Genomic DNA, 27,457 nt, shown 5'->3' with positions numbered 1-27,457 from the left:
AACCAGGTCACACTATCGTCCAAAGAAAACCTTGGTTGTATGATGCCTTTTTATTGGTCCAGCATTGGGTTGCAGTTGACTCACTTAGGCTGCGCTTATAGTGCCCGGCGACGTCGCGCCAAAACAAATACATTGAATTTGTCGCATGCGCCTATATTAATGGCGACGAAGATAAAAAAAATTTCGAAGCCATTGCAATTTGATTTTGGGAGAGACAGTCGCCACATGTGACTGTCTCTAAACCAATCACAGAGTGCCTACTACACTCTGCCCGCCCCCTTCGTGACATCACTGGCTTTGTCGCCAGCGCTATTACGTGGCCTTAGAAACCTCACTGGGTTCTTCCTTCTTATCCTGTAACGCAAGGAGAAATAGGGTGCTCAACCCCAGCATAACTTCATCCAGATAAAGACTGTTATTACAGTATATAACAATTCCATGAAGAAACCAGTGGGAGTGGGTATAATATATAGACCTGTGAGTCACTTGAATAAACACATGAAAGTACTCAACTATTGCAGTCTTAAAGTCTCTTACCCACTCGCGTCATCATCTCCAGGAATAATCAGTGGCGTGCCAGCCATGAAGGGAAATCCAGAAGCAGTAAGAAGAGAAGAAATAGCACACAGCCAGGGAGCCAGGTGGAGATAAAAATAAAATTCCATTTATTTCAGCGCATGGCTGATGACATCTTCACCCCGTTGGGGACAGAAAAACACACCTCCTACGCGTTTCGGACCGGTAGGAGGTGTGATAAAGGACCTACCGGTCCGAAACGCGTAGGAGGTGTGTTTTTCTGTCCCCAACGGGGTGAAGATGTCATCAGCTATGCACTGAAATAAATGGAATTTTATTTTTATCTCCACCTGGCTCCCTGGCTGTGCGCTATTTCTTCTCTTCTTACTTATCCTGTAACGCAGCCCAAGTTGAGGCACTTCTGGAGTTCCCGGGGAATCCTTCTCTTGCTTCGGGTACAGGTAGCCATCATCATCGGCCGATAACAAAATCAACATGCGGTTTATCCGGTGAGGGTTTTTGATTCGCTGTAGGTTGTGATATCTGTTAGCGGACAAACATAAGAGTTCTTTATAATTGTGGATTGCAATCGTTCTTCATGAACTTTTGAGCCAGAATTCTAATAACCGCGGCCATGTACCTCGTTCTCCAGCAGTCTGATGCTGTGTGGGACTGTGTACCTCGTCCTCCAGCAGCCTGATGCTGTGTGGGACTGTGTAACTGGTCCTCCAGCAGCCTGATGCTGTGTGGGACTGTGTAACTGGTCCTCCAGCAGTCTGATGCTGTGTGGGACTGTGTACCTCGTCCTCCAGCAGCCTGATGCTGTGTGGGACTGTGTAACTGGTCCTCCAGCAGCCTGATGCTGTGTGGGACTGTGTAACTGGTCCTCCAGCAGTCTGATGCTGTGTGGGACTGTGTAACTGGTCCTCCAGCAGCCTGATGCTGTGTGGGACTGTGTAACCGGTCCTCCAGCAGTCTGATGCTGTGTGGGACTGTGTAACCGGTCCTCCAGCAGCCTGATGCTGTGTGGGACTGTGTAACCGGTCCTCCAGCAGTCTGATGCTGTGTGGGACTGTGTAACCGGTCCTCCAGCAGTCTGATGCTGTGTGGGACTGTGTAACCGGTCCTCCAGCAGTCTGATGCTGCGTGGGACAGTGTAACCGGTCCTCCAGCAGTCTGATGCTGTGTGGGACTGTGTAACCGGTCCTCCAGCAGTCTGATGCTGTGTGGGACTGTGTAACCGGTCCTCCAGCAGTCTGATGCTGTGTGGGACTGTGTACCTCGTCCTCCAGCAGCCTGATGCTGTGTGGGACTGTGTAACCGGTCCTCCAGCAGTCTGATGCTGTGTGGGACAGTGTAACTGGTCCTCCAGCAGTCTGATGCTGTGTGGGACTGTGTAACTGGTCCTCCAGCAGTCTGATGCTGTGTGGGACTGTGTAACTGGTCCTCCAGCAGTCTGATGCTATGTGGGACTGTGTAACTGGTCCTCCAGCAGTCTGATGCTGTGTGGGACTGTGTAACTGGTCCTCCAGCAGTCTGATGCTGTGTGGGACTGTGTAACTGGTCCTCCAGCAGTCTGATGCTGTGTGGGACTGTGTAACTGGTACTCCAGCAGTCTGATGCTGTGTGGGACTGTGTAACCGGTCCTCCAGCAGTCTGATGCTGTGTGGGTCTGTGTAACCGGTCCTCCAGCAGTCTGATGCTGTGTGGGACTGTGTAACCGGTCCTCCAGCAGTCTGATGCTGTGTGGGACTGTGTACCTCGTCCTCCAGCAGCCTGATGCTGTGTGGGACTGTGTAACCGGTCCTCCAGCAGTCTGATGCTGTGTGGGACTGTGTAACCGGTCCTCCAGCAGTCTGATGCTGTGTGGGACTGTGTAACCGGTCCTCCAGCAGTCTGATGCTGTGTGGGACTGTGTAACCGGTCCTCCAGCAGTCTGATGCTGTGTGGGACTGTGTAACCGGTCCTCCAGCAGTCTGATGCTGTGTGGGACTGTGTAACCGGTCCTCCAGCAGCCTGATGCTGTGTGGGACTGTGTAACCGGTCCTCCAGCAGTCTGATGCTGTGTGGGACTGTGTAACCGGTCCTCCAGCAGTCTGATGCTGTGTGGGACTGTGTAACCGGTCCTCCAGCAGTCTGATGCTGTGTGGGACTGTGTAACCGGTCCTCCAGCAGTCTGATGCTGTGTGGGACTGTGTAACCGGTCCTCCAGCAGTCTGATGCTGTGTGGGTCTGTGTAACCGGTCCTCCAGCAGTCTGATGCTGTGTGGGACTGTGTAACCGGTCCTCCAGCAGTCTGATGCTGTGTGGGACTGTGTAACCGGTCCTCCAGCAGTCTGATGCTGTGTGGGACTGTGTAACTGGTCCTCCAGCAGCCTGATGCTGTGTGGGACTGTGTAACTGGTCCTCCAGCAGTCTGATGCTGTGTGGGACAGTGTAACTGGTCCTCCAGCAGCCTGATGCTGTGTGGGACTGTGTAACCGGTCCTCCAGCAGTCTGATGCTGTGTGGGACTGTGTAACCGGTCCTCCAGCAGTCTGATGCTGTGTGGGACTGTGTAACCGGTCCTCCAGCAGTCTGATGCTGTGTGGGACTGTGTAACCGGTCCTCCAGCAGTCTGATGCTGTGTGGGACAGTGTAACTGGTCCTCCAGCAGTCTGATGCTGTGTGGGACTGTGTAACTGGTCCTCCAGCAGTCTGATGCTGTGTGGGACTGTGTAACCGGTCCTCCAGCAGTCTGATGCTGTGTGGGACTGTGTAACCGGTCCTCCAGCAGTCTGATGCTGTGTGGGACTGTGTAACCGGTCCTCCAGCAGTCTGATGCTGTGTGGGTCTGTGTAACCGGTCCTCCAGCAGTCTGATGCTGCGTGGGACAGTGTAACCGGTCCTCCAGCAGTCTGATGCTGCGTGGGACAGTGTAACCGGTCCTCCAGCAGTCTGATGCTGCGTGGGACAGTGTAACCGGTCCTCCAGCAGTCTGATGCTGTGTGGGACTGTGTAACCGGTCCTCCAGCAGTCTGATGCTGTGTGGGACTGTGTAACCGGTCCTCCAGCAGTCTGATGCTGTGTGGGACTGTGTAACTGGTCCTCCAGCAGCCTGATGCTGTGTGGGACTGTGTAACTGGTCCTCCAGCAGTCTGATGCTGTGTGGGTCTGTGTAACTGGTCCTCCAGCAGTCTGATGCTTTGTGGGACTGTGTAACCGGTCCTCCAGCAGTCTGATGCTGTGTGGGTCTGTGTAACCGGTCCTCCAGCAGTCTGATGCTGTGTGGGACTGTGTACCTCGTCCTCCAGCAGCCTGATGCTGTGTGGGACTGTGTAACTGGTTCTCCAGCAGTCTGATGCTGTGTGGGACTGTGTAACTGGTCCTCCAGCAGTCTGATGCTGTGTGGGACTGTGTAACCGGTCCTCCAGCAGTCTGATGCTGTGTGGGACTGTGTAACCGGTCCTCCAGCAGTCTGATGCTGTGTGGGACTGTGTAACCGGTCCTCCAGCAGTCTGATGCTGTGTGGGACTGTGTAACTGGTCCTCCAGCAGTCTGATGCTGTGTGGGACTGTGTAACCGGTCCTCCAGCAGTCTGATGCTGTGTGGGACTGTGTAACTGGTCCTCCAGCAGCCTGATGCTGTGTGGGACTGTGTAACTGGTCCTCCAGCAGTCTGATGCTGTGTGGGACAGTGTAACTGGTCCTCCAGCAGCCTGATGCTGTGTGGGACTGTGTAACCGGTCCTCCAGCAGTCTGATGCTGTGTGGGACTGTGTAACCGGTCCTCCAGCAGTCTGATGCTGTGTGGGACTGTGTAACCGGTCCTCCAGCAGTCTGATGCTGTGTGGGACTGTGTAACCGGTCCTCCAGCAGTCTGATGCTGTGTGGGACAGTGTAACCGGTCCTCCAGCAGTCTGATGCTGTGTGGGACTGTGTAACTGGTCCTCCAGCAGTCTGATGCTGTGTGGGACTGTGTAACCGGTCCTCCAGCAGTCTGATGCTGTGTGGGACTGTGTAACCGGTCCTCCAGCAGTCTGATGCTGTGTGGGACTGTGTAACCGGTCCTCCAGCAGTCTGATGCTGTGTGGGTCTGTGTAACCGGTCCTCCAGCAGTCTGATGCTGCGTGGGACAGTGTAACCGGTCCTCCAGCAGTCTGATGCTGCGTGGGACAGTGTAACCGGTCCTCCAGCAGTCTGATGCTGCGTGGGACAGTGTAACCGGTCCTCCAGCAGTCTGATGCTGTGTGGGACTGTGTAACTGGTCCTCCAGCAGCCTGATGCTGTGTGGGACTGTGTAACCGGTCCTCCAGCAGTCTGATGCTGTGTGGGACTGTGTAACCGGTCCTCCAGCAGTCTGATGCTGTGTGGGACTGTGTAACTGGTCCTCCAGCAGCCTGATGCTGTGTGGGTCTGTGTAACTGGTCCTCCAGCAGTCTGATGCTTTGTGGGACTGTGTAACCGGTCCTCCAGCAGTCTGATGCTGTGTGGGTCTGTGTAACCGGTCCTCCAGCAGTCTGATGCTGTGTGGGACTGTGTACCTCGTCCTCCAGCAGCCTGATGCTGTGTGGGACTGTGTAACTGGTTCTCCAGCAGTCTGATGCTGTGTGGGACTGTGTAACTGGTCCTCCAGCAGTCTGATGCTGTGTGGGACTGTGTAACCGGTCCTCCAGCAGTCTGATGCTGTGTGGGACTGTGTAACCGGTCCTCCAGCAGTCTGATGCTGTGTGGGACTGTGTAACTGGTCCTCCAGCAGTCTGATGCTGTGTGGGACTGTGTAACTGGTCCTCCAGCAGTCTGATGCTGTGTGGGACTGTGTAACTGGTCCTCCAGCAGTCTGATGCTGTGTGGGACTGTGTAACTGGTCCTCCAGCAGTCTGATGCTGTGTGGGACTGTGTAACTGGTCCTCCAGCAGTCTGATGCTGTGTGGGACTGTGTAACTGGTCCTCCAGCAGTCTGATGCTGTGTGGGACTGTGTACCTCGTCCTCCAGCAGCCTGATGCTGTGTGGGACTGTGTAACCGGTCCTCCAGCAGTCTGATGCTGTGTGGGACTGTGTAACTGGTCCTCCAGCAGTCTGATGCTGTGTGGGACTGTGTAACTGGTCCTCCAGCAGTCTGATGCTGTGTGGGACTGTGTAACTGGTCCTCCAGCAGTCTGATGCTGTGTGGGACAGTGTAACTGGTCCTCCAGCAGTCTGATGCTGTGTGGGACTGTGTAACTGGTCCTCCAGCAGTCTGATGCTGTGTGGGACTGTGTAACTGGTCCTCCAGCAGTCTGATGCTGTGTGGGACTGTGTACCTCGTCCTCCAGCAGCCTGATGCTGTGTGGGACTGTGTAACCGGTCCTCCAGCAGTCTGATGCTGTGTGGGACTGTGTACCTCGTCCTCCAGCAGCCTGATGCTGTGTGGGACTGTGTAACTGGTCCTCCAGCAGTCTGATGCTGTGTGGGACTGTGTACCTCGTCCTCCAGCAGCCTGATGCTGTGTGGGACTGTGTAACAGGTCCTCCAGCAGTCTGATGCTGTGTGGGACTGTGTACCTCGTCCTCCAGCAGTCTGATGCTGTGTGGGACTGTGTAACTGGTCCTCCAGCAGTCTGATGCTGTGTGGAACTGTGTAACCGGTCCTCCAGCAGCCTGATGCTGTGTGGGACTGTGTAACTGGTCCTCCAGCAGTCTGATGCTGTGTGGGACTGTGTAACTGGTCCTCCAGCAGTCTGATGCTGTGTGGGACTGTGTAACCGGTCCTCCAGCAGTCTGATGCTGTGTGGGACTGTGTAACCGGTCCTCCAGCAGTCTGATGCTGTGTGGGACTGTGTAACTGGTCCTCCAGCAGTCTGATGCTGTGTGGGACTGTGTAACTGGTCCTCCAGCAGTCTGATGCTGTGTGGGACTGGGGCTTTTGAAGCGTTAACTAGTAAACTTCGCTGTTGCTTGCTCACCTGAGGAGGGGAATTTGTGAGGCCTGCTGGCCTGGATCTGTGCAAATAAACCAATGTTTATTGTACGCCAGATAATGTCAACAGAGGAGGCAGCCTTGGGAAGGTCCTTCCCAGCTATAAACACGTGGGGGGGAGGGAAGGAGCCGCATCAGGTGTGTCACTGTGTGTCACTGTGTGTCACTGTGTGTCACTGTGTGTCACTGTGTGTCACTGTGTGTCACTGTATACAATATGCCTGCAACAGTATAATTCTCAGACTAATATTATTAGTTTTAATGTCCCCTATAGTCATTCTACTATGGAAGATGCAGAATTACTTATGGAGGTTTTAGGAAGACCTATACCAGAATGGGATTTTACACTGTGCAGTGATAGATTTTGAAACAGGCCTTACACACCACACTCCCCGTGTGGCAATTGGGGAGCAAGTGTATCATGCCATTATATACGAGATGTTCAAGTCGTTTGGAAGTAAATGGGAGAAGGGAGATTGAACGGTAGTTGAAAGGTGAGGTTGGGTCGCGGGAGGGCTTCCTTAGGCCAAGGCCCCAGTGAGGTGCGTCGCGCGCACGCGATGTGGTGCCTGGCGGCGCTCGTTCCTTCTACCCGAGCGATCTGAAGGACTTCAGATCACTCGCGACTGGGGGGCACAACTATGACATCACACTGGTGGTTCTCCCTCATTGGCTGATCCGCCGCCGTGACGGGGCCATCGCTCGGCTGCCGCGCCAAAAGACAAGAATCTTGTGTTTGGGAAAAGTGATCGCGCTTTCTGCAGGCGCGCGCAGGTAGTGACTGGGGCCGGCCCCATAGAGGGCCGTATCGTGTTCCCGCTGCGCGCGCAGCTGAGAGCAGTGGGGGACGAGGCCTTAGGATGGGTGCTTCCCAATTAAATGAGCCAGGGCCAGTGAGAGGGGCTGGAGAGCTGGATTAACATTGCTGGTTAACCCATTGCAGAAGGGGTACACACCTCGGGTTAGGGCTGCTTCCTTATATATAGGATATATTAGGAGAGAGTATTCAAGTAATATGGGATTAAAGCAGCAATTGCTTCTTAACTGAATGGAAACCAAGGAGTCCACAGAGCTGAACTGTGCGACTTTCCGCCCCCAGTTCCTGAGACCTGTACTGATAAAGGTCCTGGTGTTCCTTCCTGCGGTTTAAATCTCAAGTGGCAAGCGAGCCAATAGGAAGCGGCCGCCGCCGCGGTGACTTGCAGTCGGGGTGACTAGCAGCCGTGGTGACTAGCAGTCGGGGTAGCTGCATTGTTTCCGAGATCTCTGAGGATTAGGACGGTTTCTGTGTATCTGCCACTGTAACAGAGCGCAGCCAGTCATGAATACACCGTTATTATACACACATTCACTTTTCACTTACCACATCTACCATTAATGCATCCCTCCTAGGATGATGAGACATTAAGTGTGAATGTTAGTGAAATGGCTTCATTTGGTGGTGTTTCTAAAGATGGATTCCTTCTCGGGCCAGTCTAGCACTGCAAAGGTTAACACCCTGTGGCACAGAATAGGGTGAGCTGGGGGAACTTGGGTGTGGACCCTTGGCAGATGCAGAGGGGGGGGGGGAAGGGTACCATTTGCATAAGTGATTAAGGCCTAGAGAGGGGATTATAGAGGGGTGGGGGTTGATGGCACAGAATTTTACAAAAGGCACAAATACTTGCAGCTTCTGCAGCCTGTCCCCAACGTGCAGATATACAGCATAATGTCATGTATTTTCTGTGTACCTGTGCTTCGCCATTACGGCACAGGGTGTGTGTGGGCGTGCGCACGTGCGTGTACGTATTTAAGTACAATAGAGTGCTAGGAAGAAGGCACACCAACATATCAAATGTATTTAAACAGATCAACCTTTCAGGTCACTCTGGAGCCTTTCTCAAATATATAAATAGATATATCTATATCTATCTTATTCACGGCTGATAGAATTGTATTGTATGTCTTTATTTATATAGCGCCATTAATGTACATAGCACTTCACAGTAGTAATACACGTGGTAATCAAATAAATAAGAGATAATATAAATAACAGGTCATGGGAATAAGTGCTTTAGACATAAACGTAACATTAAGGAAGAGGAGTCCCTGCCCCGAGGAGCTTACAATCTAATTGGTAGGTAGGGAGAACGTACAGAGACAGTAGGAGGGAGTTCTGATAAGTGCGTCTGCAGGGGGCCAAGCTTTATGTATCGTGTTCAGAATATCCACAGTGCTACTCATATGCTTCTTTAAGCAAGTGTGTGTTAAGGTGGGTCTTAAAGGAAGCAGCAACGGCACGTAAGACCAGGTTTAACTAGTAGCAGTGATGTGTTTAGTGGGTTAAAGCCACGTATGTCTGAAAATGTCTCGTTATTTTCATTTACGTATAGGGGGAAATGTGAACTACAAATATTCCCAGGAAAAAAAATCGTAAATTACTCCAAAATACATCTACTTCTTTTTTTTTTTTTTTGTTGTATTCTATTTTTTAGAAGGCTTACATTATCAAGGTTAATACCACATTAAAGGGGCCGTACCCTGCTAGGACCAATGGGAACTAATGGTAGTGCCATGCTCAACAGATTACATGTAGCTGAGCATCCCAATCTGTAAATCAATCAGACCAATATACACTTTTTTTTTTTTAATGTTTTACTTTTAATCTGTGTCCTTGGTAATAAAATGTTTTTGGAGGGTTTTTACAATCTGCACCTAATTTCTTAGGGGATAAGACTCTTTGTAAAGGGTTGTATATGATGGGAGATTGTTCTGAGAATGTCCCACCTCTGCTGCTTTGTTTCACTAATAATGGCTGTATACCTAGTTTATAGAGCTAATGGGAGAGGATGCAGATAAGTGAGCAGTTTACTCCGCCTCACATCACTTCGACTTCTCACATAAGAACGTCACTAATACTATTCCAAGATGGCACCGACATTTGATCATTTGTGATATTACACAGTGTGTTCCATTGCATGTCATTACCCAGAATCCCTGGCTGCAGTGGAAGCATTGCATGCTGGGAGATAATGGGGAGACACCGGGTTGTGGACGTGTCTGAGATGTGGATGTGCTCACACGTGATATTTTTATTTTCTGTATGCTGTACGGTGCAGAGTTTGTGTCACTTTTTTTTACCCACCATCATTTATTTAATGTGTGGTTGATATTACACAGGATCGTCTGGCTAATCTCTTCTCCTGGATGCAGACGGGGTTGCCATCTCTCCGGGTTTGACCCGGAGACTCCGGGTTTCCGTCACTTACCTCCGGGCTACGAGTTGCCGTCGTCAATCTCCGGGTGGCGGCGTGGTGCCGGTGTGGTGCAGCGGCGTCTCCGGCATTCTCTGTTATCCGGCTGCAATTTCCCCCTCCAACTGCAGTGAACATGGCTGTGCGGTGTCAAATGACACCGCATTGCCATGGTAACCAGACGCTGCATGGCGGTGCACCCGGTTGCCATGGCAACGCGGCGTCAATTGACGCCGTGTGGCCATGTTCGCTGCAGTTGGAGGAAGAAATTGAAGCAGGATAACGGAGACGCCGCCGCCGCAGCACAATCACGCCACACAAAGTAAGGGATTTTTATTTATTTTTTCCTCCGGGTTGGCCTTCAGTAGAAGGTGGCAACCCTGGCTGCAGGTCTAATCCTCTTTCCCAGGTCTGTCCTCCAGACCCTGGCAATTACACATCCTTATTCCCTCACTCTCCTGTCCTTTATTTCAGAGAAATATATATATATTGGCCCACACGATATATGGCCTTCATATTACATCATTACGAAGAGCTTATTATTGATGTACTGAAAAGCAAGAACCAAAACATTGCACCGTCGCTGACATTCTGGGAAGCGTATTCCTCTTAAATGTGGTATATGTAAAGAGAGGGGGGAGCAGAGGGTTGATTTTGTCTACGTGGGAAGCAGGACATCAGTGTGCTGTGAAGTTTCTCGTCAGTCGTCATTAAGCTTGTTACTTACAGTACGTGGTGTTGGCCTGTGACGGAGCTGGGAGATTTGGAAGTTACTGAGAGGGTATCATTCTGCCTCCAGCCCCTGTGAGCAGTTGCTGCCTTCTGTGTGGGTGCTTCTGTTCAGCCTGAGACCTCTAATCACAAGGTCAGCAGTTCTGCAGTTTTTCAGAATGAGGGAGACCTAGCCTGGTACCAGGGTGGACACCAAGTGTAATGGAGCCACTTCTGATGGATACCGGGTGTTGCCATTATTGAAGCCTGTGAGTGCTCGTTACTAAAAAAGGCAACTGATTCTTGGAAGTGTGTGTGTGTGTGTGTGTGTGTGTGTGTGTGTGTGTGTGTGTGTGTGTGTGTGTGTGTGTGTGTGTGTGTGTGTGTGTGTGTGTGTGTGTGTGTGTGTGTGTTTTTATTTATACATTTATTTATGTATTCTCCTTTTTTTATAATGGGACATTTTAAGCTCTCCTATATATTTTTTTTTTTTACAGGTGTTGACTATATCATGTGTTATACTAATTTGTATGTTTTAATTAGGGTTACTATGCATGGAATATCTGACCAACCCAACATGAGCCGGTAAACAGCAGAATGACAGAGTCCTGGAAATGATATATATATATTATATATATTTTCTATATCTATATATTATCTATATATTCTCTATCTATATATTCTCTATCTATATATTCTCTATATCTATATCAGCATAGGGAATATAGAACAAAAAGCAGCAAGCACGTCTCTTCACCATAAAGAATCCACATATGTTTATTTGTTACATGGTTTCGTTCCCCACTGGGATCTTTCTCAAGACAGATGTATGTTATATTCTTTCTTTGAAAAAGATATAGAGAGAGGAACGCCAATAGTGTAATTATTATTTTATATATTCCAATACAGTGGAAGTTTGTTCATCAACGTTGAGCCTCTGAAACGTTTTGTTTTCTTGTTAAGTAACCTGCTAGTTTAATATCTGTACTGCAGACAAATTGCATCCTAGATTAAATTGAAATCAAATAAGAGTATTATGTTTACAAATCGGAGCGTAGGAGGCTGTTCCAGACAGCCTGTTGTACGCCGAGATTCCTGTGTGTACAGAGGATCCAGTATAAACACACAGGGATTTGAGCTCCATGGATCTGGAAAGGACACTTTGTGTTTGTTATTTTGTGTTTGTTATTTGTTGGCTCTGGGTGCAGCCACAAGCAGCTCTGGGTCGTGTGAAGCGTCTTTCCTGAAAAATTCAATCAAGTGAGAAAAAAAGGGCAAAAAGGAGACGTATACCCATACACAGAATGCACTCAACCTCTTAGGAACAGAACTCAACTTATCACACTGGAAAGAGATGGAAATCCATCTCCACTAATAGATATCTTTGTTAAAGTTGCAAAAGAAATTGTTTAAAACCTATTTCAAGAAATAGCGTAATTTTAATTGTGTCATAATTATATTTCACTCATCGCAGGTCTGCGTATTACCCCGCAGCCACCTTTAGCCTCTTTTTTTTTTTTTTTTCACATTTGTGGATTTTACCACCGTTATTATACACACTTATTCACTTTTCACATCACATCTACGATTAATGCATCCCTCCTAGGATGATGAGACACACCATTGAGTGTGAATGTTAGTTACGGACTACGGATACTATGTGGCAGTTTAAACCAGTTTGTCTTTTTATATATGGGGCTCACTTGGTTAAAAACGCTATTTGTTGAAATAGGTTTTAAACAATTTCTTTTGCAACTTTAATAAAGATATCTATTAGTGGAGATGGATTTCCATCTCTTTCCAGTGTGATAAGTTGAGTTCTATTCCTAAGAGGTTGAGTGCATTCTGTGTATGGGTATACGTCTCCTTTTTGCTAATACATTGTATCCCTGCATGCACCCCTCATACATTCACAATCACCTAAGCTGAGCAGAAGCTGCTCTTTTTGTATAACTAGTGAGAAAGTTTGGTTTGGACACCTGTAACTGGACGAGTGGTCGTGAAGTATCTGTCATCTTTAGAGACTGGTCCTCATTCCTTTGTAATGTTTGTAAACCGCGCTCCCCAGATTTTTGTCATTGTTCCTGTCAGTGCACCTATATACTGGGCAGGGGCCGGCATTGAATATGGCCACCATCCCCCCATCCATCTGCTGTCACACTTTTTCCCTGGCTTTTCTGTGTATGTATATCTTTATTTATGTAGCGCCAAAAGTGTACTCTGCGCTTCACACAGAATACAGTACAAGGAATTATAATAATACAATAAGCGCAGCAAAGTCAGACAATAGGAAAGGAAATCCCTGCCACGGAGAGCTTACAATCTAAGTGTCTTGTTAGATTGTAAGCTCTTCAGAGCGGGGACTCCTTTTCCTAAATGTTACTTTTATGTCTGAAGCGCTTATTCCCATGACCTGTTATTTGTATTATTTGCTATTTATATGATTGTCGTGTATATTACTACAGTGACGCGCTATGTACATTAATGGCGCTATATAAATAAAGACCATACATACATACATGTTGGGAGAGTTACAGAGACAGCAGGTGAGGGAATAAGTGCAGTAGATGGCAGCGCTTGGACACGATGGTTGGTAGAAGTAACTGTGGGTGTGGGACAGTAGCCATGAGTGCAGGCTATTGGGATGCTTCTTTTGCAATGTGAGTTTTAAGGTTGGTCGCTATTAAATTAGATGGGTTAACACCATTAGCAGGGAGAGAGGTGGTATGGAGGTGTGGGTGAGAGCAGATGTGTATATGGCCGGGTCCAGGATTAGGAAAGAGATCCCCAACATGTGATGGAGTCTTGGTTTTAAACACCATCTTGTTCCTGCCCCCCCCCCTCCATTGTTCTGTGGCTATTTCTCCCAGGACTGTGCTTGGTACCTTTATTACTTGTGTTTTGGTTTTATCATAGGGTTTCAGAGCTTGGTCAGAGGGGTGGATATTCTGCCATGTCTTTGCTGGTCTGGTTCGAGTAGCAGATACAGAATGCGCGCCCATTAACAACAGCGGACAGGCGCTGGGTGTTGTAATGTGCAGGTCGCGCACGTATTATTTTATAATACAGAGGAAAACAGAACAATATTGAACTGTTAATTACTGTTTTATTTATACCGAGGCCCCCCAAGGAGTAGATGTCGCTGATGAGATACCCCTCTTGCACTACAAACAGCACAGCGTGTTGTGTAAATACTGTACAGTATCTAGATGTTCATTTTAATGGTGGGTAACATGGAGTAAAAAATAAAATAATATTTTTTACATTTTCAGCTACAGAAAGTCATCAGCTGTAATTGTTTGCATTGTGTACGCGTGTATGTGTACAGTATATACTGTATAAACATTTGTTGACCAGTCATTGACTGGCTGCTCTGTCCTTGGGCAGTTACTGGAATGTTAAGTGGGGCTGCCCCTCTCATTGTGTTGGACTGTGTATAGCAGCAGCTGCACTGCCATAAAACCTGGCACCAGCGTGTTCTTAAATAGCGGCTGCATCTGACATGAGAATCCTGTCCCCTGGGTCTTGTGGTCAGCACATTACGACCTGATTGATGGCTGTCACGGTAGCAGAATTAGCAGATTGCAGTGGGCAGATTGGAGCAGATGCGCCCCCCTTCCCCCCCCCCCTGCCTGCCATTCATGGACACCACAAAGCCCATAATGAGAGAGACACAACAAAGCCAGATGGGAATGGCGATGACACTGCCGCATGCTATGGTCACTTTTGTCACTGCACGATGTATCTTGTTTGCTTTGCTTGTAACAAACGAGCGTCACTGATTGTAGCTGAAGTGCTTTCCTCGTTAAGTTGGGAGAACGATTATCTGAACCCTTCCCCCCCCCCCCCCACCCCACCGATCACACAATGTGGAATTAACCTATAGTAACCCAACTCCTGCAGTGTTCTGTGCAAGTCTATGGCTCTTGTGTATATATAACGGGGGCTGTTTTTTTTCCTGGAGTCTTGTGTTTGAAGTGATTAACATTTGTGTCCCCGCCCTGTTTGTATTGATCTCCAGCACAGAGGGACATTCAGCTTCACACTTCATCTTTACCTTGGTATAATGCCATCAAATTAGCTGGAGCAGAAGGCCTGACAGCCTCTGCATGACCATTAATGGACTGGAATTGGCCAGCAGTTGATGAGTCCTGTAGCATAGAGACGTCATTGAGAATAAGTACTAAGCTGGTGATGCTGCTTTCTCTGTACCAGGGGTTCTCAACTCCAGTTCCCAAGACCCCTCTCCCCCCCTCCCCCCAGTAGGTCAGGTTGTCAGGATATCCCTGCTTCAGCACATGTGGCTCAGTCTTCAGCCACTGATTATGCCACCGGTGTGAACCTGGGATATCCTGAAAACCTGACCTACGGGAGGTCTTGAGGACAGGATTGAGAGCCCCTGCTCTGTACTGATTGTGCCCTGCCTGCCCCTCTGGTACTTCTGCTATTGTGGAAAGAGCATTATTTTTGTCGGTGTGTGTGTGTTTAATACCCGATACTGTTAGATGTCATGGCTAACAATTCCCCAGCTGCTTCTTTATCTGGCCTTTCATAAATTGGAAAGGAAATCAATGCCAGGATCCCCGGACCAAACAATCTGCAATCTGTAACCAGGATTGAACACAATCATTTAGTCCTCGTAATGTACACCTGCAAAATCAACAACCCATCATTCTGTCCAGCAGTGAGAGGGTTTATGTTGGCAGCTTGTATTGGTTTTATTGTGATTAGTTTTGGTGATCAGTGTGACGGAATGGACAGTGGGACTCCCAAAATAAAGGTCAAGCCTTGACCCATTCTCGTCCGTATTGTATGTGGGGAGTCCAGGGTTAATGTTGGGCACAAAGTAGATGCCTGTGTAAAAACTGTATGTTAACTGGATTTATGGTGGTAAAAGTGGCTATAATCCCTGAAGAACTGTCAGGGAAGGGAGCCCCATAGTATCGGCCTGGCCATCGGTGTGTTTGTAGTGTGCATACTATTGGGGAACGGTGGGGGAAGTCGCATTACAAATACGGAGCATTGTCCTGCTCCCACATCTCAGTGCCAAGCTCGGCTTGGGTGCCTGGAGCACTGAACTAGCCATGTGCCGCTGTGCTTCATCGGTGCTTACGGGATTGACCCGTTTTGCATTTCTCTCCTTTTGGTGATCCTTCCCTTGGGCAGCGTTTTGTGCCGTAACCACGCCCCCTTGTGTGATTTGGTCTGTTGGCCGCCCGCTCGTCCCTGATTGGTCCATGAGTTAGAGACAATGCAGATTGGCTGGCGGTCATTTCCCAGCATTTTTCAATGGGAGCGAGCCCGGTTACTATAACAGGCTAGCCGAGCCAGAGGTCCAGGAAGTAGGTCTCAGTGACTGGAGATCCCCGTGGATTGTATCTGCATCGGGATCTCAGGATGAGAGCTACCTGGAGTATGTATATGTATTTCTATTTATATAGCGCCATTAATGTGTAGCGCTTCACAGCAGTAATACACGGGACATAATATAAATAAGTGTTAAGCCTCCAGGAAGCACTTTGTCACTTGGGGGCACCCAACTTCGGGTGGCGGTCCGCACCACAAAAGCCAGAGTAGCCAAGAGGCTACTAGCCACGATCCCCCCCTGGAAGGGAAGTAGCCGGAGGACTAGATGGTCTGGACTGTAACTGGGGCCCAGGCAAGCTGTCCTACTCGGACTGCAGTGGCCAGGATTGCTCATCCTGGAAGGAAGTGACCAACTCTCTTTTGGTGTGGAATGCCTGTTCTTGTGATACCTGCACTGGGGTGTTTGTTGGGTACCTTGTTGCTGTACATTGTTAGTATTAAATCCTATAATTTATCACGGTGTCTGAATCATTGGACTTTGATATATATTTATTATAAAGTGTCCCAGTCGCTAGCTTCTTGGCGAGTTGCTTTTAGAAACACTAGAAACATAAGGTACAGGGGGGAAGGAGGTTGCATTCTCCCTACTTAGATTGTGAGCTGCTCACAGGCCCTCATTACCCCGCCATCAGTGTGTGTTCATTTAGTAATGTTATTATCTGCACACGCCATTGTGCTGCTCTGTGTAGTATGTTTGTGCATAATAAATGATCATTGTAATACTCAGGAATATATTGTATTCTGTTGGAATTATCCTGGATATTGTAGTATTATAGAGTTCCTTCCCTAGCATGAGAGCGGCTCTTGAATAGTTGTTATCCTGCTTATAAAAACAGAGCGTTTGTCAAAGGATTACCAGCAGGAGAGGGGGGAGGGGGGCCTCTAGTGTGATCTTGTCATGTTTTGGTGGGGGGAGATCTGGTTTGTTATTGTCACGTTGGTGGGGGAGATCTGGTTTGTTATTGTCACGTTGGTGGAGGAGATCTGGTTTGTTATTGTCACGTTGGTGGAGGAGATCTGGTTTGTTATTGTCACGTTGGTGGAGGAGATCTGGTTTGTTATTGTCACGTTGGTGGGGAGAGATCTGGTTTGTTATTGTCACGTTGGTGGGGGAGATCTGGTTTGTTATTGTCACGTTGGTGGGGGAGATCTGGTTTGTTATTGTCACGTTGGTGGGGAGAGATCTGGTTTGTTATTGTCACGTTGGTGGGGAGAGATCTGGTTTGTTATTGTCACGTTGGTGGGGAGAGATCTGGTTTGTTATTGTCACCTTGGTGGGGGGAGATCTGGTTTGTTATTGTCACGTTGGTGGGGAGAGATCTGGTTTGTTATTGTCACCTTGGTGGGGGGAGATCTGGTTTGTTATTGTCACAGATTTATATCCTTTTGATCTCTGACTGCTAAAGGGATCATCAACGTTTCTTAAACACTAAATATGGTAGCACAGGTCCTGCGGTTCAGTGATTACGTCACTGGTGTGCATGGACAGGGCTCCATATCAGGATGCGTGGGGCAGTCTCGCCTCTGGATGTGTATCCGCGTGTTTGAACACAGACCTCCAGGTGTAGCAGCTCCCATGGACAGAGGAAGATCAGAGCACTTTAATGAGATAAAAGGCCTAGCTGGAGTCCAATTAAACTTCCCCCCTTATCTGCTTGTGCTGTCTGCTGTAGTCTGCTGATCTCCTGGGCTGGATGTGGCCAGCACAATGTCGCATTCTGGGCATGCCTCTGTAGTACTGTATCACTTGGTTCTCCTCTCACCTGAGCGTGTCGTCTGAGGCTTCTGCTTCCTTCGTAGGTTTTTGTGTTTGAATTAAAGATGCAGGTTTGTTGCAGATTAAGATCCATTTCTAGGGACCAGCATGAGAGATCTTGCATTAAAACCCAGCAGCGTGGCTCTCCGGCAGCATTGGAGGTAGCTCGCTCTGGGTACATGGATATAACTGAGACTGTTACATCGTGCAATTAGTATTCAGTTTGCCTCTGTTTACAGACATGCTGCATGTTAGCAGAGTGATTCCTATTGGATGCTGCATGTTAGCAGAGTGATTCCTATTGGATGCTGCATGTCCAGTGACTGATGGATAGGGCTCTGTACATGACCTCCACAATAACGTGCCACTTTTGTGTCACCTTTACCAAATGTCATTTATTGTACCCTCTCGGACACTGAAATGTCCCTGGCTGCAGAGCCTGATGCGGTGTAAATCAAGTTAGTATGGATCTACACTGTATACAGCTGTATGTAGCTATACTGGACTGCGAGTACAGCTTCTGTCACATACAGACTTTCCTGTGCTGTAAATTTAGTTGGATGAATAACAAAAACGTGTGTGCGTGCGTGTGTGCGTGCGTGTGTGCGTGCGTGTGTGCGTGTGTGCGTGCGTGCGTGTGTGTGCGTGCGTGCGTGTGCGTGCGTACACGTACTAGGCACCAGCTGGTAATCTTGAATGCTGCTATTCTTGTATTTTGCATATTGTCTGTGTATAATTATACTAAGTGCTACATATGATGCTGATTTACAAATCTTGATATAGTGTTTACATCGGTATATTGATATACACAGTTTCCAGCTGCATGTAGCTATGCTGTATTCACATATAATGTACATGAGTCTGCTGGCTGTCTGTGCTGTTTTTTTATATATGTAAAGCGTGTGACAACGTATAATTCTAAATTTTACCTAAGCTGGCAATCGTTTGGTGCTCCTGTTGTAAATCTGTAATACATCCGATTGTGTGCCTAACGAAATGGCCGCCTTCTACCTCTGTGCTGCAAAATGCTGCAACTGATATGCAACATTATATTATTACGAAGTGTAACACATTATTGTTACAGCTTTCAGAGTAATAGAAGGTTTGCTGCTTGGAACACTGCAACAGATCTGGTTGTGATACTTTGTTGCCAAAGGGCAGAGCTCAAAAAGGTATCCGAGCCTATTTCAAACGAGGAAGTGGATATAACTTTCTAAAGGGTTGCTGTAGCAACCAAAGGATGATCCGTACATTAAAAAAATCGTTACAAATGGCAAGATTAAAAAAAAAAACGCAGAATGTATTATCTAATATTACAGAACTAATTTATTTAGAATAAAAATATATAGGATTTTCACATGTTGCTGCTTTAACATTATTGAGGATGTGGTGTCTCTGAAGTGACCGGAAAGTTCTTTCTCCCCCCGCAGAGTGCAGCAGCCGCTCCGAGCCCAGTGCTGGGAAACATTCCTCCGAGTGACGTGATGCCGGGAGGACCCATCCCGCCCGGATTCTTCCAGGTAGGCGCTGGGACTCGGGGACTGAGCACCCAGGCGATATACTCTGCGCGCTTGTTGTATACTCCCAGTCCCGTGTCACGGCGGAGATTGCAGGGTGGGGGATTGCAGGGTGGGGGATTGCAGGGTGGGGGATTGCAGGGTGGGGGATTGCAGGGTGGGGGATTGCAGGGTGGGGGGATTGCAGGGTGGGGGGATTGCAGGGTGGGGGGATTGCAGGGTGGGGGATTGCAGGGTGGGGGGATTGCAGGGTGGTGCGATTGCAGGGTGGTGCGATTGCAGGGTGGGCGATTGCCGGGTGGGGGATTGCCGGGTGGGGGATTGCCGGGTGGGGGATTGCAGGGTGGGGGATTGCAGGGTGGGGGATTGCAGGGTGGGGTTGGGTTTCCCAGGATGATCTTCTCCTGTTGCAGCCGGATCGCTGTATAAAACGAGTGCAGATGCAAATCTGTCCTCTCGTCATTACTGTGCTGCTAATTATGGGACCCTGTAATCAGCTGCATTACCACAGTGGTGTTCATGTTCAGGAAAGCTGCGAAACAAAATAACATAAATGGCTAATTAATGTCTGTTAATTAAGTACACTGATCCTGGTAAAAAAATAATTCGGTCTTTGACAGCGGGTACACGGCTGTGACACTGTTACACAGGCTCCGGGTACACGGCTGTGACGCTGTTACACAGGCTCCGGGTACACGGCTGTGACGCTGTTACACAGGCTCCGGGTACACGGCTGTGACGCTGTTACACAGGCTCCGGGTACACGGCTGTGACGCTGTTACACAGGCTCCGGGTACACGGCTGTGACGCTGTTACACAGGCTCCGGGTACACGGCTGTGACGCTGTTACACAGGCTCCGGGTACACGGCTGTGACGCTGTTACACAGGCTCCGGGTACACGGCTGTGACGCTGTTACACAGGCTCCGGGTACACGGCTGTGACGCTGTTACACAGGCTCCGGGTACACGGCTGTGACACTGTTACACAGGCTCCGGGTACACGGCTGTGACACTGTTACACAGGCTCCGGGTACACGGCTGTGACGCTGTTACACAGGCTCCGGGTACACGGCTGTGACGCTGTTACACAGGCTCCGGGTACACGGCTGTGACGCTGTTACACAGGCTCCGGGTACACGGCTGTGACGCTGTTACACAGGCTCCGGGTACACGGCTGTGACGCTGTTACACAGGCTCCGGGTACACGGCTGTGACGCTGTTACACAGGCTCCGGGTACACGGCTGTGACACTGTTACACAGGCTCCGGGTACACGGCTGTGACGCTGTTACACAGGCTCCGGGTACACGGCTGTGACACTGTTACACAGGCTCCGGGTACACGGCTGTGACACTGTTACACAGGCTCCGGGTACACGGCTGTGACACTGTTACACAGGCTCCGGGTACACGGCTGTGACACTGTTACACAGGCTCCGGGTACACGGCTGACACTGTTACACAGGCTCCGGGTACACGGCTGACACATGGAATATGCCAGATCTGTGTTTTTTCCAGAATCTGACACTGGGATTTACTGCAGAATCTGAAACACAAACACACACACACACGCACACACACACACACACACACGTGCACTTGTTCCCATTCACACTCGAGCACTACGAGTATGCACTCACGTTTGCGCTCCTTGGTGGTAATCTGTAACATTGGTATGCTTTCTTCCCTCGCAGGGGCCCCCTGGCTCTCAGGCCTCCCCTCACGCACAGCCACCCCCTCACAACCCCAACAACATGATGGGACCCCATAGCCAGGTACGGAGCTGACACGGCAGGGACTCTCCCATTGGTGGTTGTTGTTGAATAGTGGGGGCAGCGAACACAGCATGGCAGACCTGGCACAGCTGGTCATTTCTTTAAGGAGTCCATGTACTCTGTACCAATGTATAATGCAGCCTGTTGTGTGGGGAGAAGATGCACAGTAGCAGTGCATGAGGCAGGGGAGGGGGGGGGGGATCTGATACTCAGTAGAACTGCATAATGTTGCCTGCAAGGGAGGCTGGTATTTATTGTGTTCCTCTGCCATTACAGCCTTTCATGTCACCGCGATATGCTGGGGGTCCCAGACCGCACATCAGGATGGTGGGACAGGTATGTTGTTAACTTGTTACCAAATAGACTTTGAATTCAAGACATTTACCCAAAATGTGTTACATGAATCTGCAAAAATCCTGCTCCTTATCTCCAGTTTACACTGCTCGCTAATCCCTAGCTCACTGCCCCCCTTACCTTTTGCCTGCACCCCTCCACGCCTTTGCTCTTCCCATTCCTCTTACTTGCAGCCCCCTCCCCACCCCTTTCCTCTTACTTGCAGCCCCCTCCCCAGCCATTTCCTCTTGCTTTGACCCCTTCTCCCCCTTTCCTCTCACTTTCTCCCCCCGATCTCCTTGCTTGCACCCCTCCCCACCCCTTTGCTCTTGCATTGCCCCTGACACGTGTAATTCCCCCCCCCTCCCCCTCTCTCACCTTTTCGTACATTTCCTCAGCCTCCCGGAGGCGGCCCGGGGTCCCAGCCTTTACTCCCAAACTCCATGGATCCCACCCGGCAGCAAGGTAACCTCTCTCAGTGCGTGCATGTGCAGGCTGCCTGCTGCTCTCACAGTGCGTGCATGTGGCTGCCTGCTGCTCTCACAGTGCGTGCATGTGCAGGCTGCCTGCTGCTCTCACAGTGCGTGCATGTGCAGGCTGCCTGCTGCTCTCACAGTGCGTGCATGTGCAGGCTGCCTGCTGCTCTCACAGTGCGTGCATGTGCAGGCTGCCTGCTGCTCTCACAGTGCGTGCATGTGCAGGCTGCCTGCTGCTCTCACAGTGCGTGCATGTGCAGGCTGCCTGCTGCTCTCACAGTGCGTGCATGTGGCTGCCTGCTGCTCTCACAGTGCGTGCATTTGGCTGCCTGCTGCTCTCACAGTGCGTGCATGTGCAGGCTGCCTGCTGCTCTCACAGTGCGTGCATGTGGCTGCCTGCTGCTCTCACAGTGCGTGCATGTGGCTGCCTGCTGCTCTCACAGTGCGTGCATGTGGCTGCCTGCTGCTCTCACAGTGCGTGCATGTGGCTGCCTGCTGCTCTCACAGTGCGTGCATGTGGCTGCCTGCTGCTCTCACAGTGCGTGCATGTGGCTGCCTGCTGCTCTCACAGTGCGTGCATGTGGCTGCCTGCTGCTCTCACAGTGCGTGCATGTGGCTGCCTGCTGCTCTCACAGTGCGTGCATGTGGCTGCCTGCTGCTCTCACAGTGCGTGCATGTGGCTGCCTGCTGCTCTCACAGTGCGTGCATGTGGCTGCCTGCTGCTCTCACAGTGCGTGCATGTGGCTGCCTGCTGCTCTCACAGTGCGTGCATGTGGCTGCCTGCTGCTCTTACAGTGCGTGCATGTGCAGGCTGCCTGCTGCTCTCACAGTGCGTGCATGTGCAGGCTGCCTGCTGCTCTCACAGTGCGTGCATGTGCAGGCTGCCTGCTGCTCTCACAGTGCGTGCATGTGGCTGCCTGCTGCTCTTACAGTGCGTGCATGTGGCTGCCTGCTGCTCTCACAGTGCGTGCATGTGGCTGCCTGCTGCTCTGACAGTGCGTGCATGTGGCTGCCTGCTGCTCTTACAGTGCGTGCATGTGGCTGCCTGCTGCTCTCACAGTGCGTGCATGTGGCTGCCTGCTGCTCTTACAGTGCGTGCATGTGGCTGCCTGCTGCTCTCACAGTGCGTGCATGTGGCTGCCTGCTGCTCTCACAGTGCGTGCATGTGGCTGCCTGCTGCTCTCACAGTGCGTGCATGTGGCTGCCTGCTGCTCTCACAGTGCGTGCATGTGGCTGCCTGCTGCTCTGACAGTGCGTGCATGTGGCTGCCTGCTGCTCTCACAGTGCGTGCATGTGGCTGCCTGCTGCTCTCACAGTGCGTGCATGTGGCTGCCTGCTGCTCTCACAGTGCGTGCATGTGGCTGCCTGCTGCTCTCACAGTGCGTGCATGTGGCTGTTGCTGCTCTGACAGTGCGTGCATGTGGCTGCCTGCTGCTCTCACAGTGCGTGCATGTGGCTGCCTGCTGCTCTCACAGTGCGTGCATGTGGCTGCCTGCTGCTCTCACAGTGCGTGCATGTGGCTGCCTGCTGCTCTCACAGTGCGTGCATGTGGCTGCCTGCTGCTCTGACAGTGCGTGCATGTGGCTGCCTGCTGCTCTCACAGTGCGTGCATGTGGCTGCCTGCTGCTCTGACAGTGCGTGCATGTGGCTGCCTGCTGCTCTCACAGTGCGTGCATGTGGCTGCGTGCATGTAGCTGCCTGCTGCTCTCACAGTGCGTGCATGTGGCTGCCTGCTGCTCTCACAGTGCGTGCATGTGGCTGCCTGCTGCTCTCACAGTGCGTGCATGTGGCTGCCTGCTGCTCTCACAGTGCGTGCATGTGGCTGCCTGCTGCTCTCACAGTGCGTGCATGTGCAGGCTGCCTGCTGCTCCATCCTGACCCTTCAACATGACTTGTGTTTTATTCCCTAAGGACACCCGAACATGGGAGGCCCCATGCAGAGGATGAGCCACCCCAGAGGGATGGGCCCCATGGGCCCCGGGCCCCAGGTAAAGACACGTCTTTGGGTGTAAAAGAGATAAAGCTATAGTCAGGAACCAGTCCGAGCTCTTTATTGGTAATGTAACCAAATCTGCGCCCCCGCTCCTCAGGATTGGGGGTGAAATGTTTTCCCAACACACGAAAATAATAAACGTCCCAAAGATTTCCAGTCCCTCCTATGGGACCAACCACCTTGTGTAACGATTGAGCATCAGCCGTCGTCTGTTCTGCCATTTGGGTGGACAAGATGCAGCCGGAGGTGTGAGTGAGCTCTGCTTAAAGAAGCGGGGATATTGTTCTGAGTTTGCTCTATTTTGGGAGAAGTGTCTGATTTAACGCTAGGCCCCTGATGTCCGAGCATGTTTTGTTACTTTTAAACCCCTATTGGAATAGAGACCCCCCTCCCGAGGCCTGAATGTTCAGTAGCTGCCTGCGGCACACAGCACCTTTCTTGTGTTTTTGTGCATTACTTGTGCAGAGCAATTGCTGACGGCTCAGGCCCTGCACAGGACATTCTGTTTCACAAGGGTTAGTGTTGTAACAACGGGTGCAGTAAATGGAAGGGCTGTGCGTTAGAGGCGGCCTGCCCTCACACCTTGAATCTTAGCACGCTTTAAATTCTCACCATCTCTTCAATCTGAATAATTTGGCCCTGCTTGGAAGATGGATTCCATTAACATGCTTGTTGCTGGGCTGTGCATTGTGTAAGAATGTGCCCTTAAATCCCCTTTCATTGTTTGTGTGATGTGTAATAAGTTGGAATATACAGTATATTGCGTATGTATGGTCTGGCATAGGATGCATCAAATGATCAGATGTATGGTCTTGATGCTTTTTGTCCGATTTTGTTATATTCATGAAGGCCATAATCTGTTTATTGTATTTACTGCTCATTCTCTTCAACTAACCCTCTTGTTTTGTTTTCTCTTTCCTTTTTGGGGTTGTCCTTGTTACCGCAGTCTGATCCTTGGTTATCATTGCAGAACTACGGCGGAGGAATGAGACCTCCACCCAACTCATTAGGGCCAGGCATGGCTGGAATGAACATGTAAGGAGCAGCCCTTATGCACTTGGGACCCAGTGTTTCTGATGTGGGATAGGGAGTGATTTCTTGTCTCGTGTATGGATCACTTTGTAATGAGGTTTTTGTTGTGTCTGTTATTGATAGGGGTCCTGGCGCAGGCAGGCCTTGGCCAAATCCCAACAGTGCAAACTCGGTAAGTATCTGTGTGTCAGCTCCAGGAATATGGAGCTCCTCCCTGAGACATGGTCTCCTGTTCTGGGATCGGAGCGTGTGTCCTTGTATGCACATGGTTCCATTGTGCTATCAGAGAACGTTCCTTCCACTCTGCTCTTCTAATCAGTCGCCCTGGTCTGCTGGGGTCCTTTTTAGAAGTTTCTTTTGCAGGGAAGACCACTTTTTTTTGTGTGTGCCAGTAGTGTAGCGATTGGAGGTGTTACCCACCCAATATAATGGGCCGAGGTTCAAATTCTGATTACAATGACAAATCCAATAATGTCGATTAGGGAAATCTCATAAACCGGGTGCAATTGTGTCTCGTGATTGCTTCTTATTTCTTCCTAATTTAATGGGTTAGTTATCACTCACTGTGGGACTAACAATGAGAACTTGTTGATGACTGCTTTGTAGCAGGGGTGGCCAACTCCAGTCCTGAACGGCCACAAACAGGTCACGTGTTAAGGATATCTCTGCTTCAGCACAGGTGGCTGAGCCACTGATTGAGCCACCTGTGCTGATGCAGGACTCTGTGCTTTAGAGAGTTTCAGCATCTTGGTCTTTTGACAGCTTAAAGTGAGGCCGATATTAAAATGAGACCATCATGCTCCGTTTACATGTGGCCGCTGACCTGCATCTTCTCCTCATTGTCTGCAGATTTCATACTCGTCTTCATCGCCTGGCACATACGGGGTAAGTTCACTGTGTGAAGTAATTGGGGATGTCCAACTCATTGCATCTAACCCAGTAACAGGGCCAAGTAACGGTAACACACAATATGCTGGCATGAACTTGCTCTGCATGGTATACAAGGATGTTGCAGTGTCTGTCTCTGTGATGGGGGAGGTATTCCCTGTTTGGTGATGGGGACAGAGTGAGGATCTGTGAGCAGGACATGAGTTTATAGCAGCACAAAAATGGACAGGAGAGACCGGAGCGGTAACTGGCACCATGATCCTGGTAATCAGAAAGTATCAGTCTGCGTGGGCACTGGGGAAAGGGGAAACTTTGTGTGTGTACAGAACCAGTATATGCTATGGGGGGTGGGGGGGGATATGGTTGCTGTTAGATGAAAATAGATTAATAGACTTTCTCTGTCGTGACATTTTAGATTCAGGTTTGTAATAATTACATCAAAACAATCTAATGGTATCTCATAAATGTTGCTCTGCAATGAATACCTCCAGAAAGTGTGTCTGTGTGTGTCTGTGTGTGTCTGTGTGTGTCTGTGTGTGTCTGTGTGTGTCTGTGTGTCTGTGTGTGTGTTAATTTAGTGGACCCAGAGGAGTGGAAAGCATAGCAGCTACTTCTGTTTATCTGTCTAATACCAGCTTCATAAGGACAACCATTCAGTTCTAGTTCTGACAAACTGTCTGATCACCAAAGGCCGTTGGAATAAATGTTGTACAAAAATAAACAGCAGCATCTGCAGATCTCACCGCAGGGAGAAGCCAATAACCAAAACCCTGATCCTTATCTTGTCTTTAGGGGCCTCCTGGTGGGGGAGGACCTCCAGGAACTCCCATCATGCCCAGCCCTGCAGGTGAGAGCCAGCCCTACGCATAAGTGTAACCAATGAAGGGGTGGAATTGTCATGTCTGCGTCACCTCTGCACTGTGCAGGGAGCAAGTTGCTTACTTTATTCAGAGTCTGGAAATGCTTCCAGTGTAAAACGTTCTCCTTAACCGTGGCACTCGGTGAGATCCTTGTTTCCTGTATCAGGACGTGATCATTTATTATATTGCTGTAAATTACTTTCTGTAACACCATAGGTGCGTCACACATAAAGGCTGCTTATTAGTGACGCTGGGGGAAAGGGAACTTCTGGTGATGGGAGAAGCCTGGTTGTTTGGGGTTTTCATGATGGGATTACACACCTGGTTTAAGGTTTTCTCCATTTTGTTTTTTTAGACTCCAACAATTCGAGTGACAATATTTACACGATGATCAACCCTGTGCCTCCTGCAGGGAACCGCTCAAATGTGAGTCTGTGCCTCCACCCCGACCTTAATCCCCCGTGACCTTAACAAGCAGACCGGACGCCTCCAAACTAACCTCACATTAATGGAAGGGGGCGAATGGCTGACGCAATCACAGTAGACTTACAGTATAGGTTTATATGAGCCGATCACGAAGCCGCTAGGTGGAGAGTTGAGGTTATATTTTACGTTTTGATGTAAGTTCTGGATACACAGTGTCACGGGAGAACAGGACTTTTGACAATTATTTATATTTTTTCCGGGATCATGCACTAGGCAAAACAAGGTAGTAAAAACAAAATGTAGTTTATTCGGGTAAACCCGCGTACAACACACAGAATACACAAAATACAGTAAAAGGCACACTTACTGGGGATCTGGGGGTGAAATCGAGGCTCTATTAGGTGCAGGGAGCCTGCTTCGGTAGGCTTACCCTGACCGGGATATACACCCGGGCTTCCTGGTCCTCTCTTTGGCTGCTGTTCCTTGCTGCGACCGCTACGTTATAAAATGAAAACGTGGTCCTTGCGTCTGACTTAGTCTCTGTGAGGCAGACTTTCCTAGCTTCAAATCGAAGCCGGTCGCTATTTCGAACAGAGCAACTTTGAAAAGCCCACCCTGGCGTCATCGACTCAAGCCACCA

At 49.8% G+C, this 27,457-nt stretch overlaps 1 protein-coding gene across 3 annotated transcripts in view; it reads left to right on the top strand.

The window, feature by feature from the left end:
- The window catches only part of SSBP3 (single stranded DNA binding protein 3), a 47,114-nt gene that overhangs the window by 13,460 nt on the left and 6,197 nt on the right, over positions 1–27,457 (top strand). For 2 of the 3 annotated variants that reach the window (XM_075616395.1, XM_075616394.1), the window contains 10 exons: positions 18,949–19,038; positions 20,729–20,809; positions 21,086–21,145; positions 21,541–21,607; positions 23,530–23,606; positions 24,558–24,646; positions 24,767–24,815; positions 25,493–25,528; positions 26,324–26,378; positions 26,747–26,817. In XM_075616395.1, the coding sequence (XP_075472510.1) occupies positions 18,949–19,038; positions 20,729–20,809; positions 21,086–21,145; positions 21,541–21,607; positions 23,530–23,606; positions 24,558–24,646; positions 24,767–24,815; positions 25,493–25,528; positions 26,324–26,378; positions 26,747–26,817 (675 nt within the window). The remainder of the gene's footprint in view (positions 1–18,948; positions 19,039–20,728; positions 20,810–21,085; positions 21,146–21,540; positions 21,608–23,529; positions 23,607–24,557; positions 24,647–24,766; positions 24,816–25,492; positions 25,529–26,323; positions 26,379–26,746; positions 26,818–27,457) is intronic. The other variant, XM_075616396.1, reaches the window with a different exon arrangement.

The sequence above is a fragment of the Ascaphus truei genome, chromosome 10 (genome assembly GCF_040206685.1).
Source record: "Ascaphus truei isolate aAscTru1 chromosome 10, aAscTru1.hap1, whole genome shotgun sequence".
Lineage (NCBI taxonomy): Eukaryota > Metazoa > Chordata > Amphibia > Anura > Ascaphidae > Ascaphus > Ascaphus truei.
Note: the sequence above shows the minus strand (reverse complement) of the source record. Positions and strands in the feature narration are given on the sequence as shown.